At 40.9% G+C, this 23013-nt stretch overlaps 1 protein-coding gene across 2 annotated transcripts in view; it reads left to right on the forward strand.

The window, feature by feature from the left end:
• The first annotated feature begins 241 nt into the window (after window positions 1–241).
• Itgb1 (integrin subunit beta 1) overlaps window positions 242–23013 on the forward strand; it is a 45495-nt gene continuing 22723 nt past the window's right edge. The window contains exons 1-5 of one of the 2 annotated variants that reach the window (XM_069990673.1): window positions 242–343; window positions 14508–14574; window positions 15723–15808; window positions 20229–20451; window positions 21033–21203. In XM_069990673.1, the coding sequence (XP_069846774.1) occupies window positions 14508–14574; window positions 15723–15808; window positions 20229–20451; window positions 21033–21203 (547 nt within the window). In that variant the 5' untranslated portion in view covers window positions 242–343. Of the gene's footprint in view, window positions 344–6647; window positions 6746–14507; window positions 14575–15722; window positions 15809–20228; window positions 20452–21032; window positions 21204–23013 lie in introns of those variants that run through there. The other variant, XM_069990672.1, reaches the window with a different exon arrangement.

Genomic DNA, 23013 nt, shown 5'->3' on the forward strand with positions numbered 1-23013 from the left:
CCGGCCCGCCCCGCCCCGCCTCGAGGGCTCCTTTGTCCCAGTCCAGCTCTTCCGCCCCCAGCTCCTCCTCTGCGCCCCGGGCGCGGCTGACGCGGCCCGGGAGGAATGCGTTTCCGGAGGGAGAGGGAGAGGGCGGCGGCGGCCCGCTCCAGAGCGGGAGCGGCCGCGCTGGGGAGGCGGCGCGCCGGGGTTGTTTCCTGCTGGACGGCGTCACGAGCGGCCCGGGCTCCTCGTCCCGCCCCCGGGAGGAGGAGCCGCCGCCAGCCGCGCCCGAGACCCGGAGGCCGCGCCAGCCCGCGGAGAGGCCCAGCGCGCGGCGGAGCAGTAGGCGCCGCGGGAGAAGGTAGGGGCGGCCGGGGTGCTCCGCAGGCGGGGCGGGAGGTGGGGGTAGGGGGGGACCCCTTCTTCCGCTACGGGCATGTTGGCCGACCTCCCGCCGCGAACCCACGTCCCCTTCCCGGCGCCGCGGCCCCGGGACGCTGAGCCGGCCTCGGCCCGGTCCCCAGTGGGCACTGTCAGGTCCGGCTAGGTTGCGGCGGTCCGCGGCCTGCGCTCCGTGCGGCCTGCGCTCCATGCGGCCTCCGCTGCGGGCCAGGCGCGCCTGGGACCCGCGGGCGCAGCGCGTGCGGAGCCGGCGAGATGGGGCCTCGCCGGGGCGGTCCGGGGCGGCTCGCCGCGCCCCCACCCCCGCCGCGGCCTGGCCGGGACCCAGCCCGGGACCGCCTTCCTAAGTGGGGCACACGCGAGCCGGGCTCCGCTAGTGGGCAGCCCGGGGAGCAGGCCTGGGCAGGCTTATTCCTCCCGTCTGTTCCCTTTCTTAGGCTTCTGAGTAACAGTGTCGGTTGGTCGGAATTCTACATTTAATGCCTTCACAAAGTGTCACTAAATTGTCGTGTCCCAGTAACTCACACTCTTTCCTTTTTCTCATCTACAGTAGGAAAGAGCGCCTACACTAGTGATAATGCTATTAGGTGTGTGTAGGTAGTATATAATACAATACTAGAATAATGTTATTGAGAGCCGCCGGGCTTAGCCTTTGGCCTGAATGTACAAGCGCTATTTCAGTTTAAGTCTGGAGCTGACTCAATCACTTGAGGTGTAGGGACTGTTTTTTAATCCCCTTTTTACAAATGAGGAAACTGAGGTAGAAGGAATGTACATAATTTTCCTGTGGCGATCCAGAGAACTTGAAGATTTCCTGTGGTCAAGCTAGTTCCAGAGCCCACGTTTAAATAACTTTCCTCATTTTTGCACTAGTTTGAAAATTAATTGTGATGTGAGCCGGGCGTGGAAGTGTACTAAAATAAACTGTCAAACAGTTAGCTGTAGGTACTCAGTATTGGCTCACTTTCACCAATCGTTGGCATATCGAAAGATGATAGGAACTTTTCAATATATTTTGGTTGCTAGTAAGATTGGTTTGGGTCACTTTGTGGTTATTTTGTTGCTCTTTTCCACCTATAAAAATAAATGTTACATGAATTTGGATCTCGCTCACCCTCTTGCTCTCTCGCTCTGTGTGTGTGTGTGTGTGTGTGTGTGTGTGTGTGTGTGTGTGTGTGTATGTGTATGTGTGTGTAGGTGTATGTGTTCTGAGCTTGAACTCGAGCTGTGTTGTCTTTGATCTGGGTTCTTTCTGTTGATTGATGACAGTCTACCTCTTGAGATATGCCTGCAGTTCGGTTTTTTGGGCGGTGAATTGGAGATACTCCTTATTGTGATTTCCAGATCTTGACTCCTGAAGAGCTATTATTATGAATTTCTTTCTTGAACACTTTATAGTCCTTTGTATGTATTAGACAACTTTTAGAGGAAACAGGACAGGACTCCCGCTGGTATTTTGTTCTAATTTTGGCTTACTGGTCAATATTAAATAAATGAAGGTCAAGTGTGAGAGAGGGAAGAGATGCAACATCAGTATTTTATTTGGGGAGATGTTATTAGAATGCTAGCTAAAAAGACTTTGTACTGATGTGAACCGAAAGCAAATAAATTCCATCTTAACTCATGGGTGGCTTTTCACAACTACAATTTAATTATCTGATTTTTTTTTCTTTTTCTAAAAGACTGTGAAGTTTTACAAAAATCTTAAGACAGTTAACTTAGAGTCTTCTGTGTAGTTCAGGGGACCTCGAATGCCTCAAAAATGTTTTCAGTCCTCAACATTCTATGCATGAAAATTACTGGATTTAGTAATACTAATGATAATGAAATTAACTTCATCATTCCCTGGTCAACATAATTTAAATCTGCCCCAAATTAACATCACTGAATACAAATCTAGTTCTTCATTGAAATTGATGAAACGCCTAATTCTAGGAGGGACACTGGGTCAGCTCCTGAGATAGTCAAAATTGATCAAGTGCTCATGAGAGTGCTTGCTACTTAATATAGTATCCTTATTGTTTGGTTTCTTGGGACAAGAATTGTGGCTTCTAGGTGAGGAGGAGAAGTGTTAATATTTCTCTGTGTGTGTGTGTGCACGTGCATGTGCATAGGCCAGATAATAGAATTGAACAGTGGCCTCAAGCTCTCATTTGGGTTTCCTGTGCATTCACAGCTGGCACTGTACCAACTTGAGCCCTATCTCTAGTTCGGCATTTTACTGGTTAATTGGAGGTGGATTCTATAGACTTTTCTTTCAGGACTGGCTTTAAATTAAAATTCCCCTACATCTCATTCCTGTGTAGCTAGGATTACAGGGGTGAGCCACAGGCACCAGCCTTGCTAATTCCCTTTTAAAGTGAACTGCCTTGCTCTTAACTATGGTGGTCTTGTGAGCTGAAATAAACATGTTGTAACTGGTAAAAGTTTAAGAGAACTTTTGAGTTCTGAGAATTTAAATTTAAATTTCTGATGTGTAACAAACCAAATTTATCTTAGAAGATTCATTGTGGGTAGAATCCTAGAGGATTGTATAAATATGTGAGAATCTGTATTAGTAAATTAGTAGTGTTCTTTCTGACTTTGGTTGTGTTTTTGAGTGTTCCATGTTGGAAGGGGAGAGAGGGTAGGAAAGAGAGTAAGTCCTAATCCTCTGCACTGAAGGAAAGTAGCAGGCTCCGTAGCTGCAGGTTATAGTTACCAAGGTTAGAAGAGGGGCACTCCATAAAACTCAATACCTGCAGCTTCAAAATAGCTAACTGAGAAGTATGTATCTCGTTTGTTGGGATCAGTACATAAAAAGGGCCAAATTATATTTCATATATCTCTCATTTGTTTAAAAATGACCTTTTACTGATTCAGCTTTTATTTTACAAAATGATGTGGGTTTTTCAGAAGTCAATTGACTTCAAAGTTTATTTTTCGTTTGTGGCTTTAGAAGATAAGGTTAAATATCTTTGGCATTATGCTTACTGTACATACACCATGAAATGTGTATGAGAAAGGAACAGTGTCAGATATAAACAAATGTACAAACATGCATATATATCTGCATATTCACACACACTTCCTACGCACAGGACCTCTCCCATTATACAGGCCTCCAGAACTCATATATCTGATGCCATGGAGGTGGGGAGGTAAACACTTACACTTTGTGATGGTTGTTTTTAGACAAGGGAGAGCAGGAATTTGATTGTAGTAAAGGATTCTTGATTGGAGGTCTTGCCACTGAATGTCTGTGTGGCTTTTGTCAAGACACTCCACCTTTGGTTTTTCAGATCTGTCCTGTAAAATGGTCTACATGTCCCTCATTCTGTGGGCAGAAAGATAGCCACTGTCTGATCTAGGTACTTACGTAGAGTGCATTTCTCTTTCCATCATGAGTAGCTATGGGAGCCAGAATAGTGTCCCACCAATACATTCAGTCAAACTCTTGTCTTGTGGTCTGGATATAGCTCACCTGTACGTTATAGTTTGTTAATATTAATTACAGAAAAAGTATAGACTTTGTTGTTTGAGTCAATTGTCTAATTGGACCAAGTCGTATTCAGTTCAGGAAAATGTAAGAAAAGCCAAAGAAAATCTTAGAGTGGATACTCCTTAATGGTTTTTGAGGAAAAGAACAATGAGCATTATATTTTTCCTTAGCAAGTATAGTTCATTGGAGGGATAAGGGGAATATTTACATTCAAGTCAGATATGTACCATTTGAAGTCTGGAAGGCTCATTTCAGTGTATAAATGTTCATTGAATATATACATATTGAGTAAAGATGTACTCTATGAGATTAGGAATAGTGAATTTTAGTAGTTTCCATTGCATCCAGTATATTATGGCTGATATATGCGCTATTTCCTATTTTGATTTTATTTTTTGAAGAGTAGCAATGGGGTCCTATTTGATTATTGGGATGGCAGTGGTTTAAGTTTGGAAAAGCAGGACATTTCACATTTCATTTGGAAAATAACAAAATTATAGTAGGGAGCAAGTTACACTTATTAGGAGGAATGGCTTATAAAAGATTGCTGAGTTTTTAGTTGTAGCTCAGTGGTAGAACCTTAGAATTCTGTGCTTAGGATCCTGGAGGCTCTGATTTTAGTCCCTAGGACATGTACACGTGTGTGCATGTTTACACCCCCTGCAAATTAGAGACCACTTATTAAACATTCAGGTTCTTATTTTAGAAGTCCATTACCAGCAAACAGCTTGGTGTTACAAAATGAATTCAGGTAAATTTTGTATTGTAGATCATTGTAAAGGTGTTTGTTGCTGAGAACCTTTATATGCTAATGTCATATTTTATTCTGCCAACTACATGAGATACCATTTCCAGTTTACTGATGCAAAGGTTCCCCCCCCCCCCCTTTGGAAGTGGCGCTGTGGCTCAAGTGGTAGAGCGCTTGCCTTGAGCTGAAGAGCGCAGGGACAGTGCCTAGGCCCAGAGTTCAAGCCCCACGACCAACCAAAAAAAAAAAAAAAGAAAGAAAGAAAGAAAAAAGAAATAAACCAAAGGTTTTCCCCCATATTTAATTTGGTTTTAAAGTGTTATGTATTTAAGGTGAGGAGCAGAGGGAGTCGGGACAAAAATCAGTAGTTGTTGTTTAAAATTTGAAATTATTTCTAGAGTGGGTATAATTATTCACTCTAAACAGTGAGTTGATACTTTCTCTACTCCTGAGTTACTATCCAGCCTGGTTTTTGAATCACTATAACCATCTAGTTTTTCTACATTTGAGGAGCATGATAAATTCTGTATATTTTCTTGTATTTTTCAGAGAAAATTCTTCACTGACATTCATTTTTTTATCCTGTTGGTATTTTTCCTAGGTATTACTTTGCATGCATTGGAGCATATGGGTTCTTTATAGTTTTCCCTTGTAGTATAGTACACTGGTTGGTGATGAAGGAGTTTCTCTATGTATTCTCATTTTTCTGGGATTGTGGGTAGAGTAGTCTTTAGTGATAAATTTAACTTTAGCCTGTTTTTATGCAACTTTCTTAAAGTATCCTAAGCTGTGTTGTAAACTGTTCCCAAGTTTAAAAGTATTTTCTGAGTCTACAGCATTGGATCAAACAAGTCTTTGTTGCTGGAGTTAGTAGCCTCAGGCTAATATTATCTTGTATATGAAGTTCCTTCAGCTGGCTTTTTTTTCTTGCTGGGTGAGAGCAGTGAGTTTGGTTAAATGGTTTTCTAGTTCCTAATACTGTTCTGAGTGTGTGTTGAGGGGGAGGTTAGGGTAAGGAGGAGTGGAGGTGATTGAAATTAGGTGTTAGTTACATCTTAGCCTTGGGTTAGAGGCATCTGCATCTTTTTTGGGGGGGGGGTCCCGTCTTAGGGCCTGAACTCTGGGCCTGGGCACTGTCCCTCAGCTCTTCACCTCAAGGCTAGCACTTTACCACTTGAACCACAGCGCCACTTCCGGTTTTTTTTCTTTTTGCTTACGTGGTGCTGAGGAATTGAACCCAGGGCCTCAGGCATGCAAGGCAAGCGCTCTACCACTGAGCCACCTTCCCAGCCCCTCTGCTAAATTTTTAATTTCATTTCATCTTGCTTGTTATTTGAGTCATGACTACCTCCCTAGTTACCACTACCCCTCTTCCTTTTGGATTGAAGCAAAGAAATTTTGAGTTTTTATTTTTCTTCCTGGAAGGTAAAGGTGTTCTTGCCCTGGCACAGCTTTATTCCTGCATCTCACCCTTCAGTGGTATAGATCTCAGTACACCCCTTTTTCCCTTCCTCTTCTCACATTGTATTACTCACTGTGGGAGACAAGTAGAAGCATCCACATGTTGAACTTGGAGATTTCAGTTTCAGTGTTTTCTTTTTCTGGAATATATTGATTTTTTTAATATTCAAATCTCTTATTGGCTACTCATTTTTTTCCTTTAAATTCATATACAAGAAGTACTAATTGAAGAGATTTGGGGGGGGCTGGGAAGTTGACTCAGTGGTAGAGTGCTTGCCTCATATATATGAGGCCCTGGGTTCAATTCTTCAGCACCATATAAGCAGAAAAAGCCAGAAGTGGCGCTGTGGCTCAAGTGGTAAAATGCTCATCTTGAGCTGAATAGCTGAGGGACGGCACCCAGGGCTGAGGGACAGCACCCAGGCCCAGAGCTCAGCCCCCACAACCAAAAAAAAAAAAAGATTTGGGACAGATTTAACCTCATTACATTTTTGGAAGCCATTGTTATTCCTTAATATAGGTATCAGAATCTTCTGTCATCAAGGCAAAAATATTTTAAAATGCTGTGATGGAGAAAATGAAGTATTTGAGTGATGAGAATGTTTAGCTTTTCATTAAGAAACGTAAGCCTGGGCTTTTGACACAGCTGTCACTTATGTGTCTGGCACATGGTAAGTATGCAGTAAATATTTGTTAACTTGAACTTAATAAATGATTTTGTAGAAAAAGCCAAGCATGTATGAGGTGGCTCGTCCTTATAATTCTTGCTACTCAAGAGGATGAGCTCTGAGGTTGAAGTTTCCAGGCCAATCTGGGCAGACAAATCTGCAAGACTCTCTATCTCCAATTAACTAGCAAAGAACCGTAACTAGAGCTGTGACTCCAGTGGTAGAGTGCCAACATTGAGTTCAAACCCTCCTATCCCTCTAAGTATATCCTTCTCTCCCCGCCCCCTGCCCCTCTTTTTTTGGACATGGGGCTTGAATTTAAGACCTGGGCATTGTTCCTAAGTTTCTTCTGCTGAAGTTTAGCACACTTCCACTTGAGCCACAGTGTTACTTCCAACTTCTCAATAGTTTATTTGAGAGGGGAGTCACCCTGACTTTCCTGCCCAGGCTGGCTTTGAACTGCCATCCTTGGCTCTCAGCCTTCCTCAGTAGCTAGGATTACAGGTGTGAGCCACTGGCGCCCAGCTACAAAAAATGTTTTATAGAAAGAAATCTGGTAGCAATTTCTTATGTGAATTGGCTTCGAGGCACCTTATTTTAAAACTGATTTAAATGTAAATTACTAGTTTTTGTTTTTTTGTTGGTCGTGGGGTTTGAACTCTGGGCCTGGGTGCTGTCCCTCAGCTCTTCAACTCAAGGTGAGTGTTCTGCCACTTGAGCCACAGCACCACTTCTGGTTTTCTGGGGTGGTTAATTGGGAGATAAGAGTCTCATGGACTTTCTTTGCAGAGGCTGGCTTTGAACTGCATTCCTCAGATCTCAGCCTCCTGAGTAGCTAGGATTTACAGGCATGAGCCACTGGTGTCTGACCAAATTGCTATTTTTTTAAAATAATTTTTTTCTAAGTATGTTATTAATTTCTTTGAAGATAGTATAGATTGAGAACATCCCTGGTCTGAAAATCTCAACTCCTCACATGTGGAGTGTGCTATCAGTTGAGTCATTTTATACTTGGCCTCACGGGTCAGTCATTTACAGGTGTACTCAAAATTACTTCAGATTTGTCAGTGTGAAACATAAAATGAATTTTATGTTTAAATGTGTGTTCTATGCCTAAACAACCTCATATATGCACATATATTCTAAAGTTAAAGCTCTTTTAGTCTCAAGAGTAAAGATTATTCTTTATATCAAAAGTTTTTAGAGCTTTCATCTGTAAATGCAAAAGGAAATGCAAAAGGAAATGGCACATGAGTTGTTTATAACCTTGTTTAAAAATATTACAGTGATATGTATTTGAAAGTTTGGATAGGATGTAACACCATATTAGTCTTTACAAGCAAAGATAAGCTTACTGTGATGATTCAAACACTGTTTACAATTTTTGACCATGGGAAAGTGCAAATGTACTTGGGTTATTACCAACTAAAATGACATTCTTTTACTTGGAATGAATTATGAATCCTTAGATAAAATGAATATGGTAAAAAATGGCCTTGTTGTGGAATACTTATGTAGGAATAAGCTAAACAGCTTGTATTTCTACTTAGATAACACGATAACAAAATAACTTGTTGATAAAATATGCCAGAGTAACAAAATAACTTTTTGTTTATTCTGTTTATTCTGAATGCCCAATAACTAAACTCATAGAATATTATAAGCCTTTTCTATTTCTGTACTGTGAGTCAATACTAATATTAGATGGATGCTCTTCCTTTAAAACTAGTGTAGGCCTTCAGACTTAAGTAGACCTTCAAAATTTAGTTTCTTGGGGCACAAAGTCAGATCATAGCTTCTCAGTTCAGTTGCCAAGTTATACTTGCTCACCCTTAGTAACTTTCTTTTCCTTCTTGTTCTGTTATTTAACTTCTCTTTAGTTTGCTTCCTCATCTGTAAAACAAAGAATACCATTTCTTACCAGAGTCTTCAGTGTACATTATTATTATTGTCTGGTACTGAGTATTGAACTCAGGCCCTTTCACTTTTCCTTGGCTTTTTTTTTGCTTTACCACTGAGCCACACTTCCGCTTTTGGCTTTTTGCTGATTAATTGGAGGTAAGTCTCCAAAGACTTTCTGTCTGGGCTGGTTTCCATCTGTGATCCTCAGATCTCAGTCTCCTGAGTAGCTAGGATTACAGACATGAGCTACCAGCACCCATCTAAGATGTTATTATTTTTGTCTTTGTTATGATTCAATGGTATTGAAATAAAAGTCTGAATTCTTCTCAGGGCCTCATACCTCTAAGCAAAGCACTGTACTACTAAGCTGCATCGTCAGTCCAAAAGGCTTTTCCCCCTCTTTCCTGTAGTAATGAAATAACTTGGTTGTATATTCTCTTAAATCATCAAAATTCAGTGTAGTCTAGTATTCTTTTTTTTATTATTATTATTATTATTTTTTGTCGGTCGTGGGGCCTGAACTCTGGGCCTGGGCGCTGTCCTTCAGCTCTTCAGCTCAAGGCTAGCGCTCTATCAGTTGAGCCACAGTACCACTTCTGGCTTTTTTCTTTTTGTTTATGTGGTGCTGGGGAATTGAACCCAGGGCCTCATGCATGCAAGGCAAGCACTCTACCACTGAGCCACCTTCCCAGCCCTAGTCTAGTATTCTTGTCTGTGTCTTCTATATGTTCTTCAGTGGTCCACAGTGAGGCAGTCCCTGAATGAAATTAAACAAATAATTTTGTTTGAGAAACCTAACGTTGAACTTTCATTCAAGTTTCTGCTAGTGAAGTGTCTGTCGGGGGGGGGGGGTCCCTCTTAGTTTCTCCTAAGTTTGCTTCCCCTTGATCTAAGAAACTTTAGTCTTAATTTCTGTTCTTACTAGCCGTGTTATCCACCACCCACCGTGATTGTGGGTTTTTTTTTCCTTTGAGGTGATCTCAGTACTTTTTTTGGGGGGGGTCTGGTCGTGGGGCCTGAACTCTGGGCCTGGGCACTGTCCCTCAGCTCTTCAGCTCAAGGCTAGCGCTCTACCACTTGAGCTACAGTGTTGCCACTTCCAGCTTTTTTCTTGTTGCTTATGTGGTACTGAGGAATCAAACCCAAGGCCTCATGCATGCAAGACAAGTGCTCTACCACTGAGCCACCTTCCCAGCCCCCATTCAACTTTTTAAGTCTGCTGTCAGCTCTTCTTTCTTCCTGTATGTGTGTGTTTTGGTGCCAGTCCTAGGGTTGGAACTCAGGTCCTAGGTACTGTCCCTGAGCCTTTTTGCTTACTCTACCAATGGAGACACACCTATACTTCTGGCTTTTTGCTGGTTAATTGGAGAAAAGAGGCTCAAGGACTTTGCTGCCCAAGCTGGCATCTAACTACAATTCTCATATCTCAGCTTCCTGAGTAGCTAGAATTACAGGTGTGTGCCATTGGTGTGCCTGGCTACTTGTTAAATATTCTTTTTCTATACAGTTTTATTTGCTGTCATAATTTCAGTTACAACCTAGATGATGTCATTTCTGTGTCTGTCTGTAAACCTGACCTCTTGCCTGAAATCCATATGTCTTCACCTGGGGCAGGTGTCTGTCCTAGACTTGAAGCAGCCATTTCACATTTCTAAAACAAAATGTATCATTTCCTTCCCTATCACCATTCCCTTTTTAGGACATTTTTGTCTAGGAGGCTCCTAGGAAGGACACACCCTCTTGCACATGCCAATCAAGTGGTCCACCAACCCCGCCCCCTCCCCCCTTGACTTTTTAACTTAAACATTCTAGTTTTTTTCCCCCACTCTTCCTCATCCAAGCAAGTATATAAGGCCAGGTACCTGTCTCTTCTAATCACTTACATATTTGTTATTTTTAAATTGCATAAATGATGACATGTCACTTGCAATCCCCTGGATCCTTGCCTTCTGAGCAGCCTGGATTATAGGCACAAGCCACTTATGTGGCTGGTCCCTTTTTCTCTTCCCTTTGCTCTTCCTTCCTCCTCCTCTCCTTCTCCTCCCCCTTCCTTCCCATTCTCCTCCCCCTTCCCTCCCCTTCCCTCCCCCTTCTCTCCCCCTTCCCTCCTCTTTCCCTCCCCCTTCCCTTTCCCTTTCACCTCCCTACTCCCCCCCCCCCCTTTTTGAGATAGGGTCCTGCCCAAGCTGACTTTGAATGAACAATCTTCCTAAGTGTGATGATTGCCTTTTAAGCTTCTATCTTCCTCTCTATTTTTTTTTTAAGGTCCTGGGGCTTGAACTCAGGGCCTGGGTGCTGTCCCTGAGCCTCTTTGTGCTCAAGGCTAGCGCCCTAGTGCTTGTGCCACAGCACCACTTCTGGCTTTTTCTTTCCGACTAGCTTATTGGTGGTAAGAGTCTCACCAACTTTTCTGCCTGGGATGGCTTTGAACCATGATCATTATATCTCAACCTCCTGAGTAGTTAGAATTACAGGTGTGACCCACTGGTGCCTGGCTCCCTCTAATTTCTTGTTATGTATGTGTGCCATCTTATCCTACTCCAATTTTTATCTGCTTCCTCTAAATTTGTAGGATAGTATTTGAATTCCTTACACTGAAATAGCACCTAACGTCTCTGTAATCTAGCCTCTCCTGCCTGCCTACTGTTGGTTCCTATTATTTCCATTATTTAATTCTCAGAAATTATTTTAGATACTTTTTTTTACTGATTTAAAATATATTTATAATAGACACTTATTAGGATGAAACAATTCATCTCACCAACAACTTACAGCTACGAAACATACTTTTCCTCCTACTCTTTTTCTCTGAAAAGAGAGGAAACATGAGATCAAGAATTCCAACTGTAGATGTATGTGGAGGATGCACCCGGACGTGTATATTTAGATGCAGGATTAGAAAGAAGTTTTATAACTTCTCTCAGTGTTCCATGGTTTGCATATGTAGGCCTAGACATGGAGTGTCTTCTCTTACTTGCCTTCCTGCCTGTCTCCATTTCTGGCTGGTATTTTGCTGTCTCTGAGAAGCTCTTGACTGTCCTGATTTTTATGTCCTCTTTGCACTGTGTTCTGTCTTCATTACAGAAACCATCACATCATATTGTAATTACATGATAATCTTTTTCTTTTCTTTTTATATTTTTGTGCCATTATTGGGGCTTGACCTCAGGTCCTAGGCCTTGGTGCTGTCCCTGAGTTTTTTGTTCTTTTGTTTCTCAAGGCTAGTTCCTTACCAGTTAAGCCACAGCTCCACCTGTTGTTTCTTTTTGGGTAGTTCATTGGAGATTTACTTTCCTGCCTGCCTGAGCTCTGATCCTCAGATCTCAGCCTCCTGAGTAGCTACAATTACAGATATAAGCTACTGACCCTGGCAATTACCTGTATTTTTGTTTTTGAATTAGAAAGTTCCTTCAAGAGCCATGTTTGTATTTACTAGTAAGGCACAGATTGTGACCTAGTTGTCTGGATGAAGCTCCACAGACATAGAGTGAAGTCCAGGGTTGGAAAGGGCCTTAGGAAGGATAGAGTGTGTTAAATACTGCTTTTGTAAATTCTTTGGTAGTAAAGAATTCCCTCAAGATGCATTATATTCATAAACTGCTTTGTTAAATGGCAACTCCTTTTTTTTTAAATTAAGTTTTTTATTGTGAAAATACTGTGCAAAGGGGTTCTAAACCTTCCCTTTGCTTCTTGTAGCCTCCTTTGCACCCATCCTTCCCTGAGCTTTGGACTTGGCCTCATGCTTTCCAGAGAGATGCTTTATCATTTGAGACAGACTTGTAGCTATTGCTTTGCTTTAGATGTTTTTAAGGTAGGGAGTCAACTTTTTTTCCCCCTTTTTTGGCAGTATTGGAAATTCGCCGTAGGACCTTGTACTTGAGATGCAGGTTCACTACCACTTGAGACACACCCACAGCTTCTTTTTGTGTTGGTTATTTTTGAGGTAGGATCTGTGGACTGTGATCCTTCAGATTGTGTTTTGCTGTGTTGTTAGGGAGAACAGTATTCACCACTGTGCTCCATCATTATAATTCAATTGTAGCTTGGATTATAGGTATAGACCAACACCACTGAACCCAGCCACTGGTTGAGATGTTAATTTCTTTTTGCCTAGGCTGTCCTTAAACTATGATCCTCCATCTCTGCCTCCCAAGTAGCTAGGCTTACAGGCTTGAGCCACCTTCTTTATACTTAATCAATGTCATCTTCATTGTCCCTAGATTTCTTCTTTATTCTTAACTGCTGTCATCTTTTTTGCTTCTTCATATCCCTGAAACCTGGCCATTTACAAACACCATCAGCCAGCAACAGCCTCTTTGTTGCTAGTGTGCTTAGTAGTCACTGGAGAGTTGAGGGCTGTCCTTAAGCTGTTTCCAGAACCATCCCTGTGCGCTCAGCTGTTCTTTAACATTGGAGTCTTGTTTTGCTTGCTCCTGGGCTTGGCACTCTTCCAGAGGAGTAGGGTTTCAGAAGGTTGTTATTTGCCTTGTTGAGATCTATAGAAGGAAAAAGTGTCCATCACACTTACTTTATGCTTTATATTCAGGTAACCTTTGAATATTTGAAAACATTTTGTTATCTAGTAGCTTTTTTCCTAAATTAGAAGATTTGGAAGATTGCTCAAGGCAGTCCAGTGGTTACTAAAGTAGCCTGAAGAAACAAGTATCAGTCCTTATATGGGACAAATATTCATGCCATCCACTTTGGAAGCTTTCCAGAAGCTCCACTCCTCGCAATGATGAGTTTTATTTTTCTCAGGAGTTGTATGTTCCACCTCTCTTTAGTCAGAACCTTCAGAACGGAATGCATTATTTGAGTTGCTTAGAACTGTAGACTCTGGATGTACTGCATTGAATCTTTTAGGTAGGCCTTGAAAGGTGAATTGTTAAGACAGCTTTGGTTGACGGCTGGGCAACTGGCACTGTAAACTGTAGCAAAACTGTCAGCTTCAGGCACCGCAGAACTGGTGTGAGCCCTGTGGATGACTGTGCAGATTATTCTTAGCCTTTGTCTCTGGGAAGCCAGCATTGAGCAGGGGAAGCACAGGATCCCAGTGTTACTTTGACAAAATTTAAAGTGCTCTGTCTGACCAACTGAATAGCTTCTTAGGATGTACTCCTCCGGAGGTAGAGATTTTTAAAAGAAATATTCAGTGTTATTGTGGAGATTGTAGGTACTGATCCAAGATACCAAAGAGTGGGTTAGCGGTCTGTTGCATAGCAGTCCTTGAGCAAATTTGGTAAGGTATAAATTGTAAAATCCAAAAACACTGATTCTGAGAAAATAGTTGCATATTTAATATCTGGAAGTTTGACAGATGGAGTGTTAACTTTTTCTGTAGAGATTTTGAAAGACACTTGGCAGTCTCATACTTTATTTATTTGAGCTTGGTGGGTACTAAACTCAGATACATACTCTCTCCTCTTGAGCCACCTTCCTCCTTCCCCCTAGTCCTTTTGCTTTTTAGTTCATTTTTCAAACTAGGGTCTTTGTAATGCCCCATCTTCCAGGTAGCAGGGACCACAAACATGTACCAGCACGTCTGGATTGGATTTAAAGATAGCTTTCTTGTATTGGGGGAGTACTTGATACTGACATTCTTTTGGAGCTCATTAAATTAATACTTTTGATATTTTACTACATGTGAAAACCATTTGATTTTGAGAATGGCAAGAATGGATTCTGAGGCTCTGGCTTGGAACTTATTTGCACGAAAGAGATAGCCTACTGGGGAAGAACAGTATGTAAGATTTGTAGAAAAATGGTTTGAGATGTATTACATTTATCATATCAACAGGAAATAAATCGGGCAGAGCATCTTTTTATTTTATTTCCTTATAATGATGCACATTTTCTATTTCAGATGAATTTACAATTTATTGTTTGGATTGGACTGATCAGTTCAACTTGCTGTGTGTTTGGCCAAACAGGTAAAAAAGAATATTTTCCCAATCTCTCTTTCCTTTTTCTTCAGTATCTTACATTACTCTTGGTTAAGTTAGGTTCCTGGAAATGGTAAATCAGTTGATTTTGCTTCTTCTGAAAGCCCTGCAGTACCCCTGTCTGATCCCAGGTGGAAAGTATCCTCCTTCCAAGAGGATAATGAAGCCTGTGCCTTGACTTCCACCATCCCTGCTGTCTAAAATGAGGATAGTAAAATACAGAGGGATTCGTGTAGAATAGACTATACACAAATATTTTTGAGAATTATAAAGAATTGAAGTGAGTAGAGGGAAAGTGATAGCATGAAATATGTCTATTAGCGACTAAAGTAAATGTGAAGTTGTGGATTATGTATTGTCTGTTGTTGTATAAATACAACCCAGGAGCAATTGACTTTTTAGAAGATGGTCTTGCTCTTTAATCAAAAACTCTTTGCAAATTGTGAAATGTTGGCACATGTAGAAGAGCAATGAGAATAAAGCCAGAAATCTCTGTAAACTATGGTGTATCCACATGTGGAATCACGGGTACTCAGTTCTTTCCACATCTCAAAAAGTACACTTAATTAGAATTAAGTGTGCTGAGCATGGGGGGATTAGTACATGCAGAAGTGAAGGAAGAAACAGTAAATGGAACTCTTAATAAATTTGAACAACCCAGTATCAGTATCAGAATACCACAAACAAGGTAAGAAACTAAGCAGAGTATAATTTCTTCAGTATGTACAGAAATCTAATGTAAACCAATATAGATATGGTATCATGAATAATGTAAAAAGAAACTACTTTGCTCAGGTGTAGTTAAACTCATGATATGTGTAGCCTTTTGGAATGATAGATTGTGACATTATACCGTTGAAAAATACAGAGTATCGTGTACCAATAGTACCTAGTCATTGGTACAAAAGATAGGACAACTGTCCCTTTATAACTTTTCAAGGTGATTCAAAATCAAGGTGATTTGAAATCATTAAGGTCCCTCTGAGGTAGGTCTAGTTTAGCTCGATTAACTAGGTTAGACTGTTTATATTTAGCTTACATGTATTGTGTTATTTGCCAATGTGATCTCAATTTTAAAATTTTCTTCTTTTTTTTTTTTGGTGAAAGTTCAAGTAAAGTGATCTTTCTTTTTTCAGATAAAAATAGATGTTTAAAAGCAAATGCCAAGTCATGTGGAGAATGTATACAAGCAGGGCCAAATTGTGGATGGTGCACAAATTCAGTAAGTAAAATTGTTTTCATTCATTCTGTTCTTTAATTATTGAATGTGGCCCATTGCTGTATCCTTGGGAAGACTAGATATGAAGTTTTACTTAAATCTGTGTTTGTTTATTGGCCAAGATACTCCAGTCTAGAGCTATGCTATTAATCACAGTGGCCAGCATGGCTGTTGAACCCTTGAAATATGAGTGTTAGAAAATAAAGAGTCTCAGCCGGGCTCTGGTGGCTCACGCCTGTAATCCTAGCTACTCAGGAGGCTGAGATCTGAGGATCGCGGTTCAAAGCCAGCCCGGGCAGGAGAGACCGTGAGACTCCTATCTCCAATAAACCACCAGAAAACCGGAAGTGGCGCTGTAGCTCAAGTGGTAGAGCGCTTGCCTTGAACTGAAGAGCTGAGGGACAGCGCCCAGGCCCAGAGTTCAAGCCCCACGACCGACCAAAAAAAAAAAAAAAATTAAAGAGTCTCCTAAGTCTCAAATAGTGGGGGCCTGAACTCTGGGCCTGGGTGCTGTCCCTCAGCTCTTCAGCTCAAGGCTAGCGTTCTACCACTTGAGCCACAGCACCACTTCTGGCTTTTTTCTTTTTGCTTATGTGGTGCTGAGGAATTGAACCCAGGGCCTCATGCATGCAAGGCAAGCGCGCTCTACCACTGAGCCACCTTCCCAGCCCTAGGTGAAGATTTTGAAACTTAAATATTAAAAGAAAATGTTTACATGATAGTAAATTTATGTAAATATTTTGTGAATGTTGCTATTTTCTGTTTTTGCTTTTACTTTTTTAAAATTTGGAAACAGGGTTTTGTTGTATAATGATCTTCCTGTCTTAGCTTCCTAAGTACTAAGATTTTTACAGGTGTATACCTCCAAGTCTGCCTCCAACTTTCTCCCCTCCTATATCTTCTCTTCACCCTCCTTGTAGGTCTGTAGTGCAAGAGATCAAACCTAGGGCCTCCTACCTACTAGGTCCTGCTCCCTCTTCTCCCTTCCCCTCCTAGCATGGCTGCTAGATAATTGAAAACTACCTGCATGTGTAGCTTACCTCATTTCTAGGAAAAACTAGACATTTAGTTTATTTTAGACTTTTTGATGGGGGGGATGTTAAATTAACTTTTAAAAATCACACACACACACACACACACACACACACTAAATTAACTTTTAAAAATCACACACACACACACACACACACACACACACACACACACACACACACACACACACACACACACACACACACACACACACACACACACACACACACACACACACACACACACACACACACACACACACACACACACACACACACACGTCCAGTAAAAACCCCATTGAAGTTAGCGTTCAAATTTTACTCTTACTCAAGTTTTTTTTTTTTTTTGGTCCGGTCATGGGCCTGAACTCTGGGCCTGGGCGCTGTCGCTCAGCTCTTCAGCTCAAGGCTAGGGCTGTATCACTTGAGCCACAATGCCACTTCCAGCTTTTTTTTTTTTTTTCTGCTTATGTGGTGCTGAGGAATCGAACCCAGGGCCTCATGCATGCAAGGCAAACTCTTTACCACTGAGCCACCTTCCCAGCCCTCTTACTCAAGTTTTTGCCCTTCCTTCTTTCCCTCCCTCCCTCCCTCCCTCCCTCGTTCTCTCCCTTCCTCCCTCTCTCCCTCTCTCCCTCTCTCCCCCTCCCCCTCCCCTCCCCCTCCCCTTCTCCCTCTCCCTCTCCCTCCCCCTCCCTTCTTTCCTCCCCTCCCCTCCCTAGGAGCGAGCTTGCTCTTTCTTTCTTTCTTTCTTCCTTCCTTCCTTCCTTTCTTCCTTTCTTCCTTTCTTCCTTTCTTCCTTTCTCTTTCTTTCTTTCTTTCTTTCTTTCTTTCTTTCTTTCTTTCTTTCTTTCTTTCTTTCTTTCTTTCTTTCTTTCCTTCTCTCTTTCTCTGTCTCTCTCTTTCTCTACCTCCTTCCCTGCCTCCCCCCCCCTTTCTTCCCAGTTGTAGGGCTTGAACGCTAGGCCTAGGCACTGTCCCTGAGCTTCTTTTGCTCAAGCACTTGAGCCACAGCATCACTTCTGGCTTTTTCTCTGTATGTGGTACTGAGGAATTGAACCCAGGGGTCTTCGTACATGCTAGGCAAGTACTCTACCACTAAGCCACATTCCCAGCCTAAGTTTTTGTTTTCTTTAGGAAAGTAGAACTTCTATACTTTGTCTCTCGTGTCCTATAGCAGACTAAGTTTTCAATGAGTAGATGAATGGGTACTTACAACAGGAACTGAGTCATTTTGAGGTCATAATTAACTCACAAGCTAATGCAAGAAGCAATGAAGATTATGTCTCACTCAGACATATGGGCCCATATTGCACATGCCTATCTTTAACATAAGTGAGGAGGTAGCAGATGGTTGGACCATCTGAAAGATAAAAATGAGAGCATTTTATTTCTTATGACTCTTTCTGTTCTACAAAAAATGGTATATTGAGTTTAAGTTGGAAGTAGTGGAGAGGATAGGAGTGCTGTAGATTTGTCTTAGGCTATTTTCTCTGGAAAGTGAGGATTATAATTTTTGTATGATCTGTTTTGAATAGAATTGGTGAACTTTAGTAAAGTAGTTTCATGTAGAAGGTTTAAGTAAGTGGTAGCTACTCTTATCTATATCCGTTTTATAGAGGCTATAGTTGATCTGTAATTAGAGGCTGTGTGGCCAGTTGCTCTTAAAAAATTGAGCCTTTTGAGTTTTGGGACCTAATTCCTTAATTATTAAAAGCTCTTTTGGAATATGTTCAGTCAAATTTTTATATTCTTTTTTTTTTTTTTCCTGTTTGTGTGTTTCTGTATGGGCTTGAACCCAGGGCCTTGAACAATCTTGTCTTTTTCACTCAAACCGGTATTGTACCACTTGAGACATACCTCTAATTTTGGCTCTTTACATAAAATATTTTGCTTTTGTCTGACCAGGCTAGCTACTGACTGTCATGATCAGATCTTAGCTTTCTTGAGTAGCTGGAATTATAGGCATGAGCCACCAGTGTCCAACTCCTCTGGATATTCTAAAGTTTCCTAGATTGGCCCTTATTTGGTAATGTTTAATCTGGTAGAATCTTATGCTTTGGTAGTATTTATAACCTTGTTATTAAATGAAAGTACTGCAATTTTGATCCATCTGGCCCTCCGTTGGCTTTTTTTTCTAGTTGTTTGTCTAATGTACAGATGCTCATGTTACTATTGCATTTGCCTTAGAAAATAATTTATAAAAGCCATTGAGTATTCTTTTTTTTTTTTTTTTTTGGTTGGTTGTGGGACTTGAACTCTGGTCCTGGGTGCTGTCCCTCAGCTCTTCAGCTCAAGGCGAGCGCTCTACCACTTGAGCTACAATGCCACTTTCGGTTTTCTGGTGGTTTATTGGAGATAGGAGTCTCACAGTCTCTCCTGCCCGGGCTGGCTTTGAACCACGATCCTCAGATCTCAGCCTCCTGAGTAGCTAGGATTACAGGCGTGAGCCACCAGCGCCTGGCGTCCATTGAGTATTCTTTAAATACTGTTTACCCTCACTGTTATATCACATAATACCAAGAAATTGGTGAGAAAAAACAATGTCACCATGTTCTTTGTGCAATCCCACATTTCATGAACTGCTTTTATTTAAGATTTTTTATATCTATTAACAGAAATATATTTGTCTTTCCTATGATCAGTTGTGTAAAATTTTTATTTCTAGAGTGTTTGAAGTATATGTAACACATTACAAATGTAGGCCATTAATGGGAATTCTGTGCCACATATGTACTAAGATGTTAAAAATTTTAAGATAAAATTTAAAAACCTTTTTTTTCTTACAATAGTAGCAAGGATTTACATTTTTTGTGTGCTAGATTTCTTTAAAAAATGCCACCATTAATTGAGATGCATTTAGTCTAATATGCTTTTCCTAAACATTGATAATGCTCAAAATATTATGAGGGAGTGTACTGTATAGCACAACAGACTTATGTATAGATAGTACTGATGCTTTAACTTGTGCTTGCTAGTAGGCAGATGCTCTACCACTTGGGCCACACTCCCAGACTTTTAAGGATTTTTTTTCTGAGGGCAGTTTTTTTAGAAAAAAAAAATCATATATGCTATTTGGACATGCATATTACTAGTTATAGTTAAAGATTAGATAACTCTGAACCTGAATGTGAGATATTTGAAGTAGATATTTAGGACAGTTCTGGGAAAGGTATTCTTTCTTAGAATTGACTTTTCTTGTTTATAAATAAGAGCATGTATTACAGTTTGAATAAATGGAACATTATGTTTAAAAGCCAAAGACTGAATACCTTAAAATTGTTAATTATATTGGAATAATTTGACTTTTGTAATTAGTGTTTGTAATTAGAATTATGTAAAAAGATTTGATTTTTACACTTTATGATACGGATACTTTATGTATCATTTAGACGTTTCTACAAGAAGGAATGCCTACTTCTGCACGATGTGATGATTTAGAAGCCTTAAAAAAGAAGGGATGCCATCCAGATGACATAGAAAATCCCAGAGGTTCCAAAAATATAAAGAAAAATAAAAATGTCACCAACCGGAGCAAAGGAACAGCAGAGAAGCTCCAGCCAGAAGATATTACGCAGATCCAACCACAGCAGTTGGATCTGCACTTACGATCAGGTACAGAAATGCACCCAGATTTCTTAAGTTCTTGACACCACTTTTATATGATATGTATATATGTTGGCTCATAGTTTTGGAAGTTTCAGCCCAGGATTGAGTGGGTTCTGTTTTTTTGGGCCATGACAGGAGGCACATCATCAAAGGACTTGATGGGATACATTGTACACTTCACAGTTTGGGAAGTGAGAGAACATGATACTTTGTAGAGTTATGTCTTAAGTAACTTGAAACTTCCCTATAGGCCCCTTCTCTTGATTTCCCACACCCCCATTGTGCCAGCCAGGGGACCTAGTCTTTAACACAGGTACTTTTAGGGCATATTCCAGATCCGGATTGTAGCAGAATTGACTTTATGTCTTGTCTTGTTGGTTGGGATGTTAGCCTTGTCCTCTTTGTCTTCTTAAAGGCTGTTAGAAGATTTTTCTTTTTTTAAATACAATTGAAGGCATACCTGAGTTATTTATAGGATTCCCAGTATGTTTTACAAAACATATACACATGATCTACTTCATTTTATGTTGTTTACTATGTATTGATTTGCTGGCAAGCTAATTTCACTTGTTAATTTGTTTAATTAGGGGAGCCACAGACGTTTACATTAAAATTCAAGAGGGCTGAAGACTATCCCATTGATCTCTACTACCTTATGGACCTTTCTTACTCCATGAAAGATGATCTGGAGAATGTAAAAAATCTTGGAACAGATCTGATGAATGAAATGAGGAGGATCACTTCAGACTTCCGGATTGGTAGGTGTCTTTTCTTTTCTTTTCTTTTCTTTTCTTTTCTTTTCTTTTCTTTTCTTTTCTTTTCTTTTCTTTTCTTTCGGTGTGGGGCTTGAACTCTGGGCCTGGGCACTGTCCCTCAGCTCTTTAGCTTAAGGCGAGCACTCTACCACTTGAGCTACAGTGCCACTTCCGGTTTTCTGGTGGTTTATTGGAGATAGGGGGTCTCACAGTCTTTCCTGCCTGGGCTGGCTTTGAACCGCAATCCTCAGATCTCAGCCTCCTGAGTAGCTAGGATTACAGGCGTGAGCCACCAGCGCCCAGCTACTTTTCTTATTATAAATCTTGGCACTTCTAAAAACTCTCTTGTATTTTCTTCTTTTGCCCTTCCAAACTATTTGTGAGATATATAAGCCAGTTTTCTTTCTGAGAGGAAACTGATATTCCTGTCATATCTAATAGTCTTTCTGTCTCCTCTTCCTCTGCTGCTGGGTGCTGCTATGCAATTTGACACTGATTGTGCCTCACAAATAAAGAAGGGCATGATTGTTGTCACAGGGATTAATCCATTCTTCTGCTTATTTATTTTACAAACCAGTGTCAAGTACCTCCAGGTTCTATTTCATTATTAATTAGCATGACCATTACTAATTTGTATGCCTCTACACTCTAATTCACTACATATGTTTTGTTTTGTTTTGTTTTTGGTATTTTGACATGGGATATTGCTCTGTAGCTCACCCTGAACACAAAATCCTCTGGCCTCAGCTTCTCAAGTGCTGGGGTTGCTGGTGTACCTCATCATTCCCAGTGAAAGATTTTTCCCTTTCAACCCTATTTCCTACCTCATGTATGCCTAACTAACCTCTTTCCTGCTTGCTGCTGCTTTGGCCCTCTAAAATATTGGAGGAATTTCATATACTTGGGTAGGCCTTTAAACATTTTGCTGCATTTTAGCCAGGTGCCAGGTTTCACACCTGTAATCTTGGTCCTTAGGAGGCTGAGATCCAAAGTCAATGTTTAAAGTCAGCCTGGGCAGAAAAATTCATGAAACCCCTTCTCCATAATTACCAGCAAAAAACAAGGCTGGAGGCATGGCTCAGGTGCTACAGCGACAGCTAAACAAACAAGCCACGCAAACATGAGGCCCTCAGTTCAAACCAGAGTCTTGGCAAGAAAGCAAGCAGCCATATTTTTAAATAACTCTTGCTTAAAATATTCTTTTATTTAGGAACATAACTGACTTTGGAAATAGGTAGCTCTAAGTTGTTTTGGGGGTTTGAACTTAGACTTGAGCCATGACTCTAGCCTTAGTCTTTTTTAAAGTAGTCAGAAAACCATAATGTGTATCATTGCATTCTGCCGTTATTGGGCGCTTACATGCTAAGAAAATGAAGGTGAGTTATTTTAAAGTGGGTAGGCTCAGACTGGATGTGGTTGGCATGTTCCTATAATCTCAGTGTTCAGGAGGCTGAAGCAGGAGAATCTTTAGTTTGCAGTCACCCTGGGCTTTTTAGATTTTACTATTGTTAAATAGTAAAACCCTGTCTCAGAAACATTATGTGTATTTGTGTATAAATGTTGGGTAGCGTTATTAGGCTATTACAATACTGTGAACAGGTAACTTACTTAAACAACAGGAATTTATTGACAGCTATTCTAGAAGCTGAGAAAACTTAGGATCAAGATTCATTCTCTGCCTTTTGTTGGATAGGTGATGCCTTCTAGCTACGTTCTTATATGGTGGAGAGCAAAAAAGGAGGTCACAGAACCCTGATGCTTTTCCAGTCATGATCTCACATCTTCCCAGTTGCTTTATTTCCTGATAGCATCA

The sequence above is a fragment of the Dipodomys merriami genome, unplaced genomic scaffold (assembly GCF_024711535.1).
Source record: "Dipodomys merriami isolate MVZ:Mamm:240054 unplaced genomic scaffold, mDipMer1.0.p SCAF_4, whole genome shotgun sequence".
Lineage (NCBI taxonomy): Eukaryota > Metazoa > Chordata > Mammalia > Rodentia > Heteromyidae > Dipodomys > Dipodomys merriami.